At 39.6% G+C, this 15,864-nt stretch overlaps 1 protein-coding gene across 1 annotated transcript in view; it reads right to left on the reverse strand.

Moving 5' to 3' along the window:
• Nucleotides 1-315: 315 nt before the first annotated feature.
• Nucleotides 316-15,864, reverse strand: part of LOC107568957 (tetratricopeptide repeat protein 39B) — a 20,198-nt gene continuing 4,649 nt past the window's right edge. The window contains exons 2-15 of the mRNA XM_016254957.1: nt 14,650-14,684; nt 13,013-13,135; nt 8,783-8,888; nt 8,575-8,640; nt 7,361-7,469; nt 7,082-7,149; nt 6,049-6,108; nt 5,617-5,778; nt 4,271-4,362; nt 4,079-4,199; nt 2,873-2,984; nt 2,238-2,355; nt 2,012-2,128; nt 316-757 (exon numbers count right to left, since the gene is read on the reverse strand). Of these exons, the coding sequence (XP_016110443.1) occupies nt 661-757; nt 2,012-2,128; nt 2,238-2,355; nt 2,873-2,984; nt 4,079-4,199; nt 4,271-4,362; nt 5,617-5,778; nt 6,049-6,108; nt 7,082-7,149; nt 7,361-7,469; nt 8,575-8,640; nt 8,783-8,888; nt 13,013-13,135; nt 14,650-14,684 (1,386 nt within the window). The 3' untranslated portion in view covers nt 316-660. The remainder of the gene's footprint in view (nt 758-2,011; nt 2,129-2,237; nt 2,356-2,872; nt 2,985-4,078; nt 4,200-4,270; nt 4,363-5,616; nt 5,779-6,048; nt 6,109-7,081; nt 7,150-7,360; nt 7,470-8,574; nt 8,641-8,782; nt 8,889-13,012; nt 13,136-14,649; nt 14,685-15,864) is intronic.

Raw genomic sequence — 15,864 nt, forward strand, 5'->3', positions numbered from 1 at the left:
CACACACACACACACACACACACACACACACACACACACCCAAACACACACACACACACACACAAAACCCCTTTCTAGAAAAAAACTAAAAGATTCCTCTCAGCATGATTGTTGGCTGATTATTATTGCTTTCAAATGAATATGAATTTCGTGAATTGCTTGGAGCGTCTAAACTTGTAAACTTGTAATCAATCTCTAAGACACTCGATGTCTACAGGCTGTGCAGAAACACACACACACGCACGCACGCACGCACGCACGCACGCACGCACGCACACACACACACACACACACACACACACTCCAACACACACACACACACACAACAGGCACACAATGTAACACACACAAGCAGACAAACATATTTGGTCTTTAAAATAAAACGTTACATTCATTACAGCAGCTGTTTTCTGATTGGACGTCAGCGACTTGCTTACAAACGTAAGACTCTGTATTTAAACTACATGGATAAATAAGTGTTCAAATCGTCAGGTTTGAGGTACATGTCCGCTAGTTACTGATGACTGAACGGCGACTTTGGTTTGAAATGGTCAGTGAATGTGTTTCTCTACAGATCGCTACGCCGCGCTGCTTTGGTGCTTCAGTGACCGTCGTGATGTGCTTGTCGTGTTCTTCCGCGTCAGCGCTGATCGTCTGTCATCACGGCGAGTTTGTCGGAGAACCCTTCAGACTGCTGAGAGCCGCGTGGATGCGGAAATGAAGACGAGACTCCATTGAATAGTCCTTATAATTCAACCTACAAACACACAAATACAGATTCATCAAGTATTGCTTAAATTATGGTGTTGATTTTCGAGCAGCTGCCTGTTTAAACTACTCAGAGGTGGTCAATATGACCAAAAATGAACCTCTTCTTTAAATGACGGTCTGATTCTCGCAATAAGCACTGTTAAAATTGAATGATGAAATTCATTTCTCCACCAACTGTAATTATGTGTTAAATCAGACGAAGTGGTTTAATAAGGAATGCAATCATCTAGTGAAATACAAATTTTGAACACATTTTACTATATCATTTCTTTTGGCCCTTGAACTTGGCATGTGGGACAATGCACACCGTGCCATATTGTGCCATCTGCCCATTTCGTGCCTCCGTTTCTCGCCTGCCACAGAGAATGTGCTGGAGATTACATAAGACCTTGATATTAAACTTACTGCACAAATGAAATCCAAATTGTGAGCACTTTTTGCTGCACCAATTATTTCTTATGGATCCTTGAACTTGGCATGTGGGACAATGCACACCGTGTCATATTGCACCATCATCCCATTTTGTGACACTATTTCTCAGCCACTTCAGAGGATGCGTTAAAGATGACATAAAGACTTGATATTAGAGTTACTGCACGAATGAGATCCAAATTTTGAGCACTTTTTTCCAATACCAGTTATTTTTTTGGACCCTTGAACTTGGCATGTGGGACAATGCACACTGAGCCATATTGCGCCATCAGCCCGATTCGTGGTTCTGTTTCTCAGCCGCTTGAAAGGAGGCATTTAAGAAGACATAATGCCTTTATACTAGAGTTACTGCTCTAACAAAATCCAAATTTTGAGCACTTTTTGCTGCACCAATCTTTTTTTATGAACCCTTAAACATGGCACGTGGGACAATGCACACTGAGCCGTATTGCACCATCAGCCCAATCTGCTGCACTATTTCTCAGCCGTTACAGAGGATGCATTAAAACAGACATAACAAATTAACACTAGAGTTACTGCTGTAACAAAATCCCAATTTTGAGCAAATATTTTCACATATGCCAAGTTCAAAGACCAATTTTAAAAAACTGCTCAAAGCTTGGATTTCATAGGGCAGCAACTCCAGTAAACTCCTTTTATATTTCACTTCATTCAATTGCAACAGCGCATATATTGTGTGCAGCACCACAGACTTAAGGAAGTGTGTTATTTAAGAGATATCACTATGAAAGCTTTAAGTTCTCATTTATTTCAGAAGGGACATGTACACGTATGAAAGCGCACTCACTTGGCCTCCTCGATGAAGCGCGTGGCTTTGATGTAATCGCCCTGCTGCTTGTAGAGTAAACCCAGCTCATAGAGGGTGAAGGGGATCAGATAGTGATCGTAACGGATGTGCTTCTCACTGTGAACACACCAAGTCATCATCGAACCTACAGCTGATCCACATCACGGCAACAAGTCACTCGAGTGACTTACAGTCACTTTACCGTAACTTAAAAACAAATGTTTACCTGCTCAGCACCTGTGTGAAGCAGAGCTCAGCCTGCAGTAATCGGCCCAGATGCTTCAAACACAAACCCTTCAACATCTGAACCAGACACTGATCATCAGGATGGAACTCAGAGGGGTCTGAAACACACACACACACACACACACACACACGTTTGTTTTTGTATCTCAGTGGAGACTTTGCATGGACTTCTAGAGTTGATGACGAATCCCATAACGCAACCCCTCAGAAACCTTTTTGCATTTTTTAAATGAATTAAAACATGATTTAATATATTTATTAATCCAGCTCCCTATAGTTTTCTACCAAAATAAAAGCTTAATGCTTTAATGTTTGAAAATGAGGAATTAAGACAATACTAAAGCCACAAATATTAGTATTGTAATTTTACTTTTATACTTTTATCATATTATGCCATGATATAATTTTTCTTTAATAGAATTGTTTTATTTTACAGTGAAATATTATATTAGTTGTAATTCTTAGTTTGTTTAATATTTTATTTAGTAATAATAATAGTAATTATTATTATTATAAAAATTTGGTCAAACGCAGTAAAACAGTTCTTACTAAAGAGAAAGTTGCAAAACATGTCAGATTAGATCTTTGCGCTGTGTGTGTGTGTGTGTGTCTCACTGGGATCGTTGCGTAGCTGCTCCTCTGCTCTCTCGATGGTGATCAGTAAGCTCTCAGTGGCATCCGCACGTTTCCCAACTATAGTGAAGCCGTTCCACACATACATCATTTCCTGTGTGAGGAAGAACCACAGATGCATCACTTCCTCCTCTCTTCATTTACACGTGTTTTTGGTGTGTGTGTGTGTGTGTGTGTGTGAGAGTGTGTCTGTGCGTGTGTGAGTGTTTGTGAGAGTGTGTGAGTGTGTGTCTGTGAGTGTGTGTGTGTGTGTGTGTGTGTGCACGAGTGTGTGTGTGTGCGCGCGAGTGTGTGTGTGTGAGTGTGTGAGAGTGTGTGTGTGTCTGTGTGAGAGTTTGTGTGTGTGTGTGTGCGAGTGTGTGTGTGAGTGTGTGTCTGTGTGAGAGTGTGTCTGTGTGAGAGTGTGTGTGTGTGTCTGTGAGTGTGTGTGTGTGAGAGTGTGTGTGTGAGTGTGTGTCTGTGTGAGAGTGTGTCTGTGTGAGAGTGTGTGTGTGTGTCTGTGAGTGTGTGTGTGTGAGAGTGTGTGTGTGAGTGTGTGTCTGTGTGAGAGTGTGTCTGTGTGAGAGTGTGTGTGTGTGTCTGTGAGTGTGTGTGTGTGAGAGTGTGTGTGTGAGTGTGTGTCTGTGTGAGAGTGTGTCTGTGTGAGAGTGTGTGTGTGTGTCTGTGAGTGTGTGTGTGTGAGAGTGTGTGTGTGAGTGTGTGTCTGTGTGAGAGTGTGTCTGTGTGAGAGTGTGTGTGTGTGTCTGTGAGTGTGTGTGTGTGAGAGTGTGTGTGTGAGTGTGTGTCTGTGTGAGAGTGTGTCTGTGTGAGAGTGTGTGTGTGTGTCTGTGAGTGTGTGTGTGTGAGAGTGTGTGTGTGAGTGTGTGTCTGTGTGAGAGTGTGTCTGTGTGAGAGTGTGTGTGTGTGTCTGTGAGTGTGTGTGTGTGAGAGTGTGTGTGTGAGTGTGTGTCTGTGTGAGAGTGTGTCTGTGTGAGAGTGTGTGTGTGTGTCTGTGAGTGTGTGTGTGTGAGAGTGTGTGTGTGAGTGTGTGTCTGTGTGAGAGTGTGTCTGTGTGAGAGTGTGTGTGTGTGTCTGTGAGTGTGTGTGTGTGAGAGTGTGTGTGTGAGTGTGTGTCTGTGTGAGAGTGTGTCTGTGTGAGAGTGTGTGTGTGTGTGTCTGTGTGAGAGAGTGTGTGTGAGAGAGACGCACCAGCGCAGGAATCACCAGTTTAACGGGCACGGCTGATGAGTATCTGCGGGATTTCCTGATGGCAAACTTCTCCATCGGGATGGATTTCCCGGCCAATCGCTGCTTCAGTCCCTCCACCTGCCTACGACACACACGGCAGAAAGTCAGCCTCAGCAAACGCAGGAACTGACCTGAGATCAGAGCCAGACTCACCTGAACAGCTCCACCACGTCCTCTCCGCTCGTCTTCAGCTCCTCCTCAGACATCATGCTCAGGATGGCAGCTTTCTGATAGACGTAGATGGCCTGCGACGCCAGCAAACACTGATCAGCATTTATTCCTACAGTGCTTTACACTAAAGCGAGCAGAGTGCTATTTTACTATAATTGAGATACTATTTTATTAATATTTTGTTATCAGTTTATATTTTACATTTACATTTTAATTTGAAAGTTTAAGTAATTTTGTTGTGTTTTTGTTTATATAATTTTTATAATTTTTTATTTCAGTTTCAGCTATTTTAAGTTCAAATCAATAAAAAGAGAAATTTTGCCTTTATATATATTTAATTAATACTTTTATAGTTTCATAGTTTTTGTATATTTACTTATTTTATACTATATAGTTTGTTTTATTTTATTTAAGTTAATGTTTATTTTTTTCAAGTAACAAATTTATTTTATACTTTTATAGTTTTTATATATTTATTTCATACTATAGTTATAGTTTTTTATATTTTATTTTATTTCAGACAATGTTTATTTTTTTTCAAAAGTTTCAGTTTTGTTTCAGTTTTAGTTACCTGTAACAACCCTGATTAAATGTCAAAATATCTTTGAAATCTCACTTGTTATTATTAATACATTTAATAAATAGGGGACCATACATTTTGTATGTTTTTGTTTTTTTAACTGTTGTGCGTTTATTATAATAAATAATTATTATTACGTTTTAATAAAGCAAAAATCACACTATGAAAAATGATTACTATTATATATATTATTATAAGTATAATATAACATATTATATTATACTTTTCAAAAACACATAATAACAATAAAACAAAACAAATATAATAAAACTAAAAATATAAAAAATTCTAAATGTATTTATTTTATTTTCACAAACTATGAATATACTGTATACAGTAATTTTTTTTGTTATTGTATGTTTCTGCTTTTGGATCTTTACTATCCATAATTCTAGGCTCATTTTGAGACAAAGCACGTGCTTTCTACAAGTGTAATTGTTTAGTAGATTATTTTTATTTATGCATCTCTTTTGTATTTTTACCAAACGTGGTAAAGGTAAGCTGTGACTTTAAAAGTGTGTTCAAAACCCAGATCTAGTCACCTTACTTTATACAATACAGATCGCTTCAAGCAGCTTCACATTAATAAACAGGAAAATAATAGTATTAATGTTATGAAATTCATTAGTTATGAATCAAACTCAGAGTCATTATTCAGATCAGTTCAGCGCTGTTTTTAACTGATAGAGGCAGTGCAGTTCAATCAATGATATTAGTGAATATGAGGTGTGATTTTTGTGTGTGTTACTTTAGACCAGCGGCTCTCTCGGCACAGCAGGTCTGCGTATCGATACGCGTCTCTCCACTGCTGCTGGAACGAGTGACACCACATCAGCTCCCAATAACACAGATGATGGATCTGACGCCACTGCTGCTGCGCCGAGATACACTCCTGGAACTTCACCAGCGCCTGACACACACACACATATTATACTGATTTCTGATTTCATGTGACACTGAAGACTGCAGTAATGATGCTGAAAATACAGCTGCGCATCACAGAAATACATTACAGTTTAACAGAGATTCACATAGAAAACAGCTGTTTTACATTGTATTAATATTTCACTATTTTTACTGTATTGTTGATGAAATAAAGGCAGCCTTGCTGAGCAGAAGAGACTCTTTTCTTTATAAATACTGATAGTGCAAAAGTGTGAAGTCATCATAAATGCCTCACCTTCTCAAAGTTTCCCCTCAGTAAGGCGATGCGAGCCGAGTAAAACAGGATAATTGAGCCCTGGGGAAAAAACATTGACATTTCATTGAGTAACGCTACTGAAGATTCATATTTAAGGAGTCATGATCATCTTTCATCATGGAAACATTATGCTAAACAACAAACTAACAGCATATTAGTGTGTGTAAATATGAGTGGAGTAAAAAATAACATCTGTGTGTGTGTGTGTGTGAGAGAGAGTGAGTGAGTGAGTGAGTGTGTCTGTGTGAGTGAGTGAGTGTGAGTGAGTGAGTGTGTGTGTGTGTGAGTGAGTGAGTGTGAGTGAGTGAGAGAGTGAGTGAGTGAGAGAGAGTGTGTGTGTGTGAGTGAGTGAGTGTGAGTGAGTGAGAGAGTGAGTGAGTGAGAGAGAGTGTGTGTGTGTGAGTGAGTGAGTGTGAGTGAGTGAGAGAGTGAGTGAGTGAGAGAGAGTGTGTGTGTGTGAGTGAGTGAGTGTGAGTGAGTGAGAGAGTGAGTGAGTGAGAGAGAGTGTGTGTGTGTGAGTGAGTGAGTGTGAGTGAGTGAGAGAGTGAGTGAGTGAGAGAGAGTGTGTGTGTGTGAGTGAGTGAGTGTGAGTGAGTGAGAGAGTGAGTGAGTGAGAGAGAGTGTGTGTGTGTGAGTGAGTGAGTGTGAGTGAGTGAGAGAGTGAGTGAGTGAGAGAGAGTGTGTGTGTGTGAGTGAGTGAGTGTGAGTGAGTGAGAGAGTGAGTGAGTGAGTGAGTGTGTGTGTGTGTGTGAGTGAGTGATAGAGTGAGTGAGTGAGTGATAGAGTGAGTGAGTGTGAGCGAGTGTGTGTGTGTGTATGTGAGTGAGTGATAGAGTGAGTGTGTGTGTGAGATAGAGTGAGTGAGTGAGTGAGTGATAGAGTGAGTGAGTGTGAGCGAGTGTGTGTGTGTGTGTGTGTGTGTGTGTGTGTGTGTGTGAGTGAGTGAGAGCGAGTGTGTTTGTGTGTGTGTGTGAGTGAGTGAGTGAGAGTGTGTGTGTTTTCAGGTTCTCACCCGTGGAAATCGCTCTATGTAGGGCTCTAATAAAGCCTCGGCCTCCACCAGATTCCCTTCACCAGTGCCTTAAAAACACAGAGTATAAGGACAAACTATTTAAATCACAGTCAAGTTTTAAAGATAAATTGCGATTCAATTTTCCCCCCAAATCGCTCAGCCCTACTCAGTCGACTACAGTATGATACCCTGTTTTCCTGTAACCGTTTCCTGAGTCAGGACGTGTATGATGTCTGTGCGGGTTATTAAAGGTGTGTTGTATGTTTCCAGCATGCTTACCCAGAATCAGACTGACGTAAGTGTGGTAGAAGAGCAGCGTCAGCACACACAGGACGGATCTGAGACTGTGACTGCCGGCGCCTTCCCGCAGCTGCGACAAACCGAAGTCCTGCAGGACACCAACAGCCGTTACTGTGAGTGAGTGTGTGTGTGTGAGAGAGTGTGTGTGTGAGTGAGTGAGTGAGTGAGTGTGTGTGAGAGAGAGAGTGTGTGTGTATATGTGTGTGTGAGAGAGAGAGGGAGTGTGTGTATGTGTGTGATCTGAAGAGTGTGTCGCTCACTCTGTTCCCTGAGAAGCCGATAAACTCCAGCAGTCGAAGGATTCGTGCAGGTAGTAAAGACAGCATCTGACACACGGGACACAAAACAGCAACTAAACACTAGAGAGAGAGTGTGTGTGTATATGTGTGTGTGAGAGAGAGAGAGAGAGTGTGTGTGTGTGAGAGAGAGAGAGGGAGTGTGTGTGAGAGAGTGTGTGTTTGTGTGAGTGTGTGTGAGAGAGAGAGTGTGTGTGTGAGAGAGAGAGAGTGTGTGTGTGAGAGAGAGAGAGTGTGTGTGTGAGAGAGAGAGAGTGTGTGTGTGAGAGAGAGAGAGTGTGTGTGTGAGAGAGAGAGAGTGTGTGTGTGAGAGAGAGAGAGTGTGTGTGTGAGAGAGAGAGAGTGTGTGTGTGAGAGAGAGAGAGTGTGTGTGTGAGAGAGAGAGAGTGTGTGTGTGAGAGAGAGAGAGTGTGTGTGTGAGAGAGAGAGAGTGTGTGTGTGAGAGAGAGAGAGTGTGTGTGTGAGAGAGAGAGAGTGTGTGTGTGAGAGAGAGAGAGTGTGTGTGTGAGAGAGAGAGAGTGTGTGTGTGAGAGAGAGAGAGTGTGTGTGTGAGAGAGAGAGAGTGTGTGTGTGAGAGAGAGAGAGTGTGTGTGTGAGAGAGAGAGAGTGTGTGTGTGAGAGAGAGAGAGTGTGTGTGTGAGAGAGAGAGAGTGTGTGTGTGAGAGAGAGAGAGTGTGTGTGTGAGAGAGAGAGAGTGTGTGTGTGAGAGAGAGAGAGTGTGTGTGTGAGAGAGAGAGAGTGTGTGTGTGAGAGAGAGAGAGTGTGTGTGTGAGAGAGAGAGAGTGTGTGTGTGAGAGAGAGAGAGTGTGTGTGTGAGAGAGTGTGTGTGTGTGTGTGAGTGTGTGAGAGAGAGAGGGAGTGTGTGTATGTGTGTGATCTGAAGAGTGTGTCGCTCACTCTGTTCCCTGAGAAGCCGATAAACTCCAGCAGTCGAAGGATTCGTGCAGGTAGTAAAGACAGCATCTGACACACGGGACACAAAACAGCAACTAAACACTTACAGCTTCATCCGCTGATGTAAACACAGTCAACAGTGAAGTTGGTAACAGTTATTATTAACGATGACTCTAGGGTTAATCGCACACTTCCTGTCTCACTGACTGACCAGGTTGAAGGAGCCAATCCCCAGCTTGACTCCGCCCTCAAACTGTCTGAAGGCCTCGCTGTCTCCGCCCACTCCCTGAGACATGTTCAACGAACTCTGGCAGTCCCTAAAAACAAAACAGAAACTAATTGTACATATACATATATATATACTTTTATTAAAAAAGAATAAATAAATATAAATAATAAGCAAATATTGCCTACGTACATATTAGGGCTGGGACGATACGCTAATCTGCCGATTCAATACTATCCCGATACTTGTGTGCCGATTCAATATATATTGCGATAATTGAGTATTGTGATTCCATATTACAAGTTACTGTGATTTTGTTTGCTTATTAAAGACTAGACAATGGAAGATACTTGATCACACCCTTAAAGAGACTGTAAATGAGTCATATTAACAAAAACAATGCATCACATCTTTCTGAACTTTTATTGCAGGAGCATACACATACACAGTGCATACTTTAAGATACCTTTGAAAGATTATGTGTATCTTTAGTCAGATGCGTTTACATTGTGACTGGGCCTCAGATGCAACCAACTGAAACTGTTTACAAAAGTGTGGCCCAAATGGCCCATGTTTTAGCCCATTAGGTCAATGCATCATGGGCGAGGTCCTATTCAGGTCATCATGAGGTTACACTATCAGTGGCTCTTCATGGGGTGTTATTGTATTGTTTGTAGCACATTTGTTAGACGTGCTCCTGTAATTGTTAAGAACAGAAGGACTGAAGTTGAAACTGACAGTGAAGAGGAGTATGAGGAAGATGGTGAATGACAAACTCGCACAGTAAAAAAGGTGGTAAAGAAATATGTTCCATACAGAACATACCAGCGAGCTACTACAGAGCAAGTTGACAAATGGTCAAAAGAATTGCCAGATGTGTACAAGCAACCACGGAAAGTTTGGCAATTTCTTCAACGCTTGCAGAAAATCTACAATTTACATTCACTGGACAGTGTGATGATTGTTAATGTGAACTTAAGAGACAATGACCAAAAAGGACTAACTGAAAGTGTTGAAAGAAGGATTGGTGAGTCGCAAGAAAACATTGAGGCTGGATGGGAAGCTGTACAAACCTTCTTATTTGAACTGAAACCTGCAGAGGTTAATTGGGCTAAAACTACCTCTTGCGTGCAGAAGACAGGAGAAAGTGTTGCAGAGCTTGAAGAACGCTTCAGACAAACTTGGATGGAACACGCTGGTTTGAACAACAACATTGAAGAACTCTGTAAAGACACTAGCATGCCTCTTAAAAGCCCATTTGTGAATGGACTGAAATCTGAGATTTCTAAAACTCTAGGTCAGGTATGATGACTGGGACAGCACTGGGACAACGTTTATGCAGATTATTGAATGGTCAGCAAAGATTGAAAGAACACAGGAAGCCAGTCTCAGAGCTTTGCAATCCAAACCTTGTCGTACAACAACAGGACAATGGGGTATGAAAAAAAGTGAATATCAGAGACACTCAAAAGAGAAAAATCAGGGAGGATGCAGACATTGCAACGAGGAAGGACACTGGGTTCGAGTTTGAGACATCAAAGTGATGATGAGGACAACCTGTTGAAGAGGTTTCAGCAGTTGACAGCCAAACAAAAACAGACTCTGCTAAATGCTGTGGAGCCGCAGGGAAACTGAAGAACCTTTCTCTGCAGCACCAGCTAGCGACATCTCATCCAAAAGCTGATGGACTCCATGTGTATGCAAGCAAGACAAGTGAAGACACCATACAGAAGGCAAAAGCATACACCGAAACCTCAACAACTGAAGCCAAAGATGATGTCCTAGTAGGCAGTGCTGCTAAACAAGCCGTAAAGGAGAGAGGTGAACATACAGCGGCATTAAGACAACTTCAGCAAGAATCACAAACAGGTTTGCATAGTGAACAGATTGTTTATGTTCATGCTAATGGAAGATGGAAAATAACGGCATGATGACAACCAATGCATTAAGGAAAACCACAAGGAAAATGGACTATTCCCTTTTGAACATGTCACAGGCCGGCCCATGTCCAATGAAAATCTAGCATCTGACAAGACTCCAAAGGGGGGCCATGGTATAGTGCCCAACAAATGGGTAAAGATAAAAAAAAAAAACTCATGTGTCACAACAAGAATACAGGTGGGAAAGACCAATTTTAGAGGATCTTTTAGTACCTGATGCAGCAGTTAAGGCGCAGGGAAACAATGAGTGGATTGATGTGAATTTGCCTAGAGATGAGGGATAGATGGCAGTAGTGTTTTTCAGAGTCCAGATATGGCGGGACTAGGGTTTTTAGGCTCTAGCTTGTCGCCTGAGGACGAAGACATGAACATTTCGTGTCCTGCCAACATTAAATAGGGACAGTTTTACTGGTAATTAGGCATATTTTGTTTAAAATCTTTTCTTTGGAAAGATACGTTTCCTTTTTCTCTTGTGTGTGATTGCAGGTGTTCCAGAGGATGAGCAAAGACATCCAACGCTTGGACCAAACTGCACTGGCCACCTAGATGAACATGCCTGAACATCCACAGAACACAAGGACATCCGCCACTTCCACAAGATCGCAACATTAAAATAAAAAAGGACTTAGGCATTCAAGATAATGCAAACCTCACCATAAACTCTTATTCTGTCATCTTAAGTAAAGGAGCCTGTATGCAGCACTCTGTATTCATGATTATTGAAAAGTATGTTTTGTGATAAAAAATGATCAAAGGGGGGATTGAAAGATTATGTGTATCTTTAGTCAGATGCGTTTACATTGTGACTGGGCCTCAGATGCAATCAACTGAAACTGTTTACAAAAGTGTGGCCCAAATGGCCCATGTTTTAGCCCATTAGGTCAATGCATCATGGGCTCTCCATGGGAGAGGTCCTATCAGGTCATCATGAGGTTACACTATCAGTGGCTCTTCATGGGGTGTTATTGTATTGTTTGTAGCACATTTGTTACCAGGTATAAAGGTCTGGTCTCACAGACAGCAAGATTAAGATTGTTTGAAGGAAGATATGCTAACATCACTGCTGAAGAACTGATACACTGCTACCTTCAATAAATTATTCTCCCCCCAAGAACTTTGGTCAAGCTTACTTATTTTATGCATTAGAGAAATCTAGTATATTGGCGAGCCACTAGGGCTGTGACGGTGGCAGATTTTATAATAAACTACGTGCATGCAATACCGTGGTCAGTTAAGTCATGAAGTTACCAAAAAGGCGATTAAAGCTGCCTTAAAACTGTGCATGCATGTAATATATTTTATATGAGTCACATTTAAGAACATGTCTCTGAAATGGTTTTCCAGGAGCAGCCCAGCACTGTCTCACTCATCTAACACACCCGATTTAACTCGTCAGCTCGTGTTTATTTTAGCACTTCAGTCAGTGAATACGCAGCCTGCAAAACACTAAAATAATATCAAAGGAATAATACAGTTAAACAAGAAAGTAGCCTAAATAAGAAAGTTAAATACACCCTGTCTACAAGACGCGGCGCGACAAAATACTATAAAACTCATTATAATCAGTGATGCTACACTGGATGTGGCACGACACGACAAATCCCCGTTCTATTTATGAAGGTGCAGAAAGAATTCTCAAAGAGGTTTGATCCTCTGCCTCTGTCATGGTTTTGCTTTCTCGCGCCGGCTTGAAACGAATACGACGTCATCTAATTCAGCAGCACTGATGCAGACCGCTCGTTGTATGACAAAGCACCGCGAGAGCTACAGAGAGCAGATGGCTTCGCATGCTTTCGAATCGCTCTCGCGGCTGCTTCAAGTCGAACACACCTATACATTTCGCCCTCTGTTGGAATAAAAGCGCCAACTTCTCCCGACCACCTCTTAGGAAAAGTTAAATAATTTAATATAAATCGATTCTGAGTTTTTAAAAGAATTGCAATAGTTAGGTGAATCGATTTTTTTCTCCCACCCCTAGTACATATATGTGCAATATAATCATTATTATTAATATAAATAATATAATAAATCATTACTAATACTAATTCTCTGCATGTGGATATAAATTAAAATTAATATTGGGGGTGGATATTACATTGCATGTTCTAATCTATATTGTGTCTCTTTGTACTGAACTGATTTTTATTAAATGTATATATTTTTGAATTGTTGCTTTTATGCAATAACATTACAAACACAATATTTTTTAAAGATAACAGATTATATAATATTTTTGATACAGGCAACAGGAGGGAATTCTTGATTTCAGACTCACTTGTAGATTTGATAACTTGTGCGTATTTTGATTCCTCCTTTAATAAAACTGATCATGTTTTCATCCTGAAATACAGAAAACGGTGATGAACGAGATTGTGTCTTTGTATATGATATATATTGTCTGCGATAATATCGTAATTGTTGTTTTAACGATGTGCGATATGACATTATCGAGTATTTTGTATAAACCTTTCAAAACACCCCTACAGAGTGCACGACACATTACCTGAAGTCTAGACTAGAGTGCGTGTGCATTTAGAGTGTGTTCTTTCACTGCATGATTCAATGTAACAAATGCATTTAGAATGATCACAAAATTCAAGTTACGACGACAGAAAATGTATATATTTATATTATTTCATATAGTTAATATATAGTTCAATCGCAATGGCTCACTTATTAACAGTGACTTGCTGCCACCTACTGGCGGTTTTAATATCACATTTAAAGTTTACAAATATTTAAATTTTCAGTATTCAACGTTTTATGTTTAATATATCAAAACTTTATTTATGCATTTGCAATTGAATGTTAAATGCATTCATGTCTTGTGTGTAAACACATCTAAACGCCACTTCAGACACAGCTTCTGTGTTTCCTCTGCATTGCAAAGATGAATTTTATTAATACTGATTTAATTTGCTTGGTAAAAGTCCAAATGTCTTATTATTCCAATTCACTGATTAAATGTGATTAAATTTGACTCAAAAGATGATGCACACTTTTAGAAAAATGGCTTTATAAAGGTAAAAACGCCCATAAAAGGTCAAAATCAATAAAGTTAACTACACTAGTTGCCATAAACCAGTAATAAACAATACTTTTACAGAATTTAAGCTAATGACATTTTTTAAATCTGTTAATATGAACTAAAATGAACAATAGTATTTTTACTAACTAACATTAACAAAAATGAATAAGCGCTGGTGAAAATACATTGCTCAGTTCACGTTAGCTAATTAACTTATTTAACTAAATGTACCTAGTGCTAACAAATGAGACCTCATTGTACAGTGTTTACCAATATATGAAAATAGAGCAACACTTTACAATAAGGTCCTACTAGTTAACTTTGGTTAATGGATTAACTCACATTAATTAACCATGAGCAATACACTTTCTTCAGTATTTATTGGTCTTTGTTAAGGTTAGTTAATAAAAAAACGACTGTTGCAGTTAACTAACGTTAAAAAATTTAATCTTTTTGTAAAGTGTTACAGAAAATAAACATGTGACCAAATGAACTAAAACTGAACTGAAACTACTAACAATTAAACTGAATTAATTTGACATTAACATTTAGCAGACATTTTCAGACACACTCTCTCTGTTTAAATCTAGATTAAAGACGCATCTCTTTGGCCAAGCATTCAAATAATGCACCTCATAATCTTTTACTGCAGTTATATCTGATCAAATGCACATTATTATTCGTTAGTTTGGGTTAAACAAATCAATTTTGCTTGGTTGGAACAGCAGCTACGCTAATTATGTCTCTATTTGTTTCTCTGTTTCTGCTGGGATTAACATCCCGTGGTAACTAGGATTCACACAAGCTTCAGTCTGGATCCAGAACACCTGAGAAGAGATGATGCAACCCCTCATGTGTTTCATTCACACTGATCAGATACTCACACTGGAATGCGATCGAAAGCATCTTCAAAACAGTCCTGAAATGCACAGAACAGAACATGAACATAAACACGTGTTTGAAGTTTGAACATGTGAACACGTGACACGCATGAGTTCAGATCAGCTGTGAGTTTCACTAACACACGGTCTCTATTTACAACTCAAATTCGGACTGTCGCAAACCAGATGCTAATAATCTGATAATAATCAGAAATGTTTCTCGAGCAGCAGATCAGCATATTATACTGATTTCTGAAGATCATGTGACACTGAAGACTGGAGGAATGATGCTGAAAATACAGCTGCGCATCACAGAAATACATTACAGTTTAACAGAGATTCACATAGAAAACAGCTGTTTTAAATTAGAATAATATTTCACTGTTTTTACTGTATTTTTGATCAAATAAATGCAGCCTTGGTGTTACTTTTTTATATTTGGCATGAACCAACATGCAGACAAAATGTGGCTTACAGAAATAAAAAATATTTAAAACAAATAAGAAGAATAAAAGTATTTAAAACATTAAAAAAATAAAATATAGTAAATAAAACATTCAAATATAATAAAAAAATTAAACATTGAAATAATAAATCAAACCAAAGCAATGAAGGCACAGTCAGATTTCACTGAGAATCTCTCTCACATAATAACCTGTCACCGGATGCTGTATTTCTAGTTTCGCTGAATGAGGAATTACAAAGTGTGTATGAGTAGTTTATTTCGTTTCTGGCCTCAAGCATTTAATTCACATAATGCTTTTTAATTCTAACCACTGCTGATTATGAGTGAACTTTTACAGAGGTTCCTCTATGAATCACCGTAGCTGAAGTTAAAGAACAAATCCAACAGCTTTTAATACAGAAATGTCCAGAAAAGTTTAAATGTCAGTCATCTGAAATGATATTACAGACGATTGCATTATACCGGGCGTCAGTGATCCCGCCCAACAGACGCCAGTCACGATTCTAATGCACGAGGAGCTTGATAATGCTTCAGGACTCGTGTAAAGAGTGTGCTACTGTCATTAATATTTCACTACATCTGACAAACTGCAAAGGAAACAGCAGCACTTACAAGAACAAAACGATGCACTAACCTACAATTACATAATCTCACAAAAACGGCTTAAAAGATCTTCATAATGTTTTGATTTTGTAGCAGGGAGTCAAACACACACACACTCTCTCTCTCTCTCTCTCTCACTCACACACACA

Source organism: Sinocyclocheilus grahami, unplaced genomic scaffold (assembly GCF_001515645.1).
Source record: "Sinocyclocheilus grahami isolate Dianchi unplaced genomic scaffold, SAMN03320097.WGS_v1.1 scaffold1296.1, whole genome shotgun sequence".
NCBI classification, from domain to species: domain Eukaryota; kingdom Metazoa; phylum Chordata; class Actinopteri; order Cypriniformes; family Cyprinidae; genus Sinocyclocheilus; species Sinocyclocheilus grahami.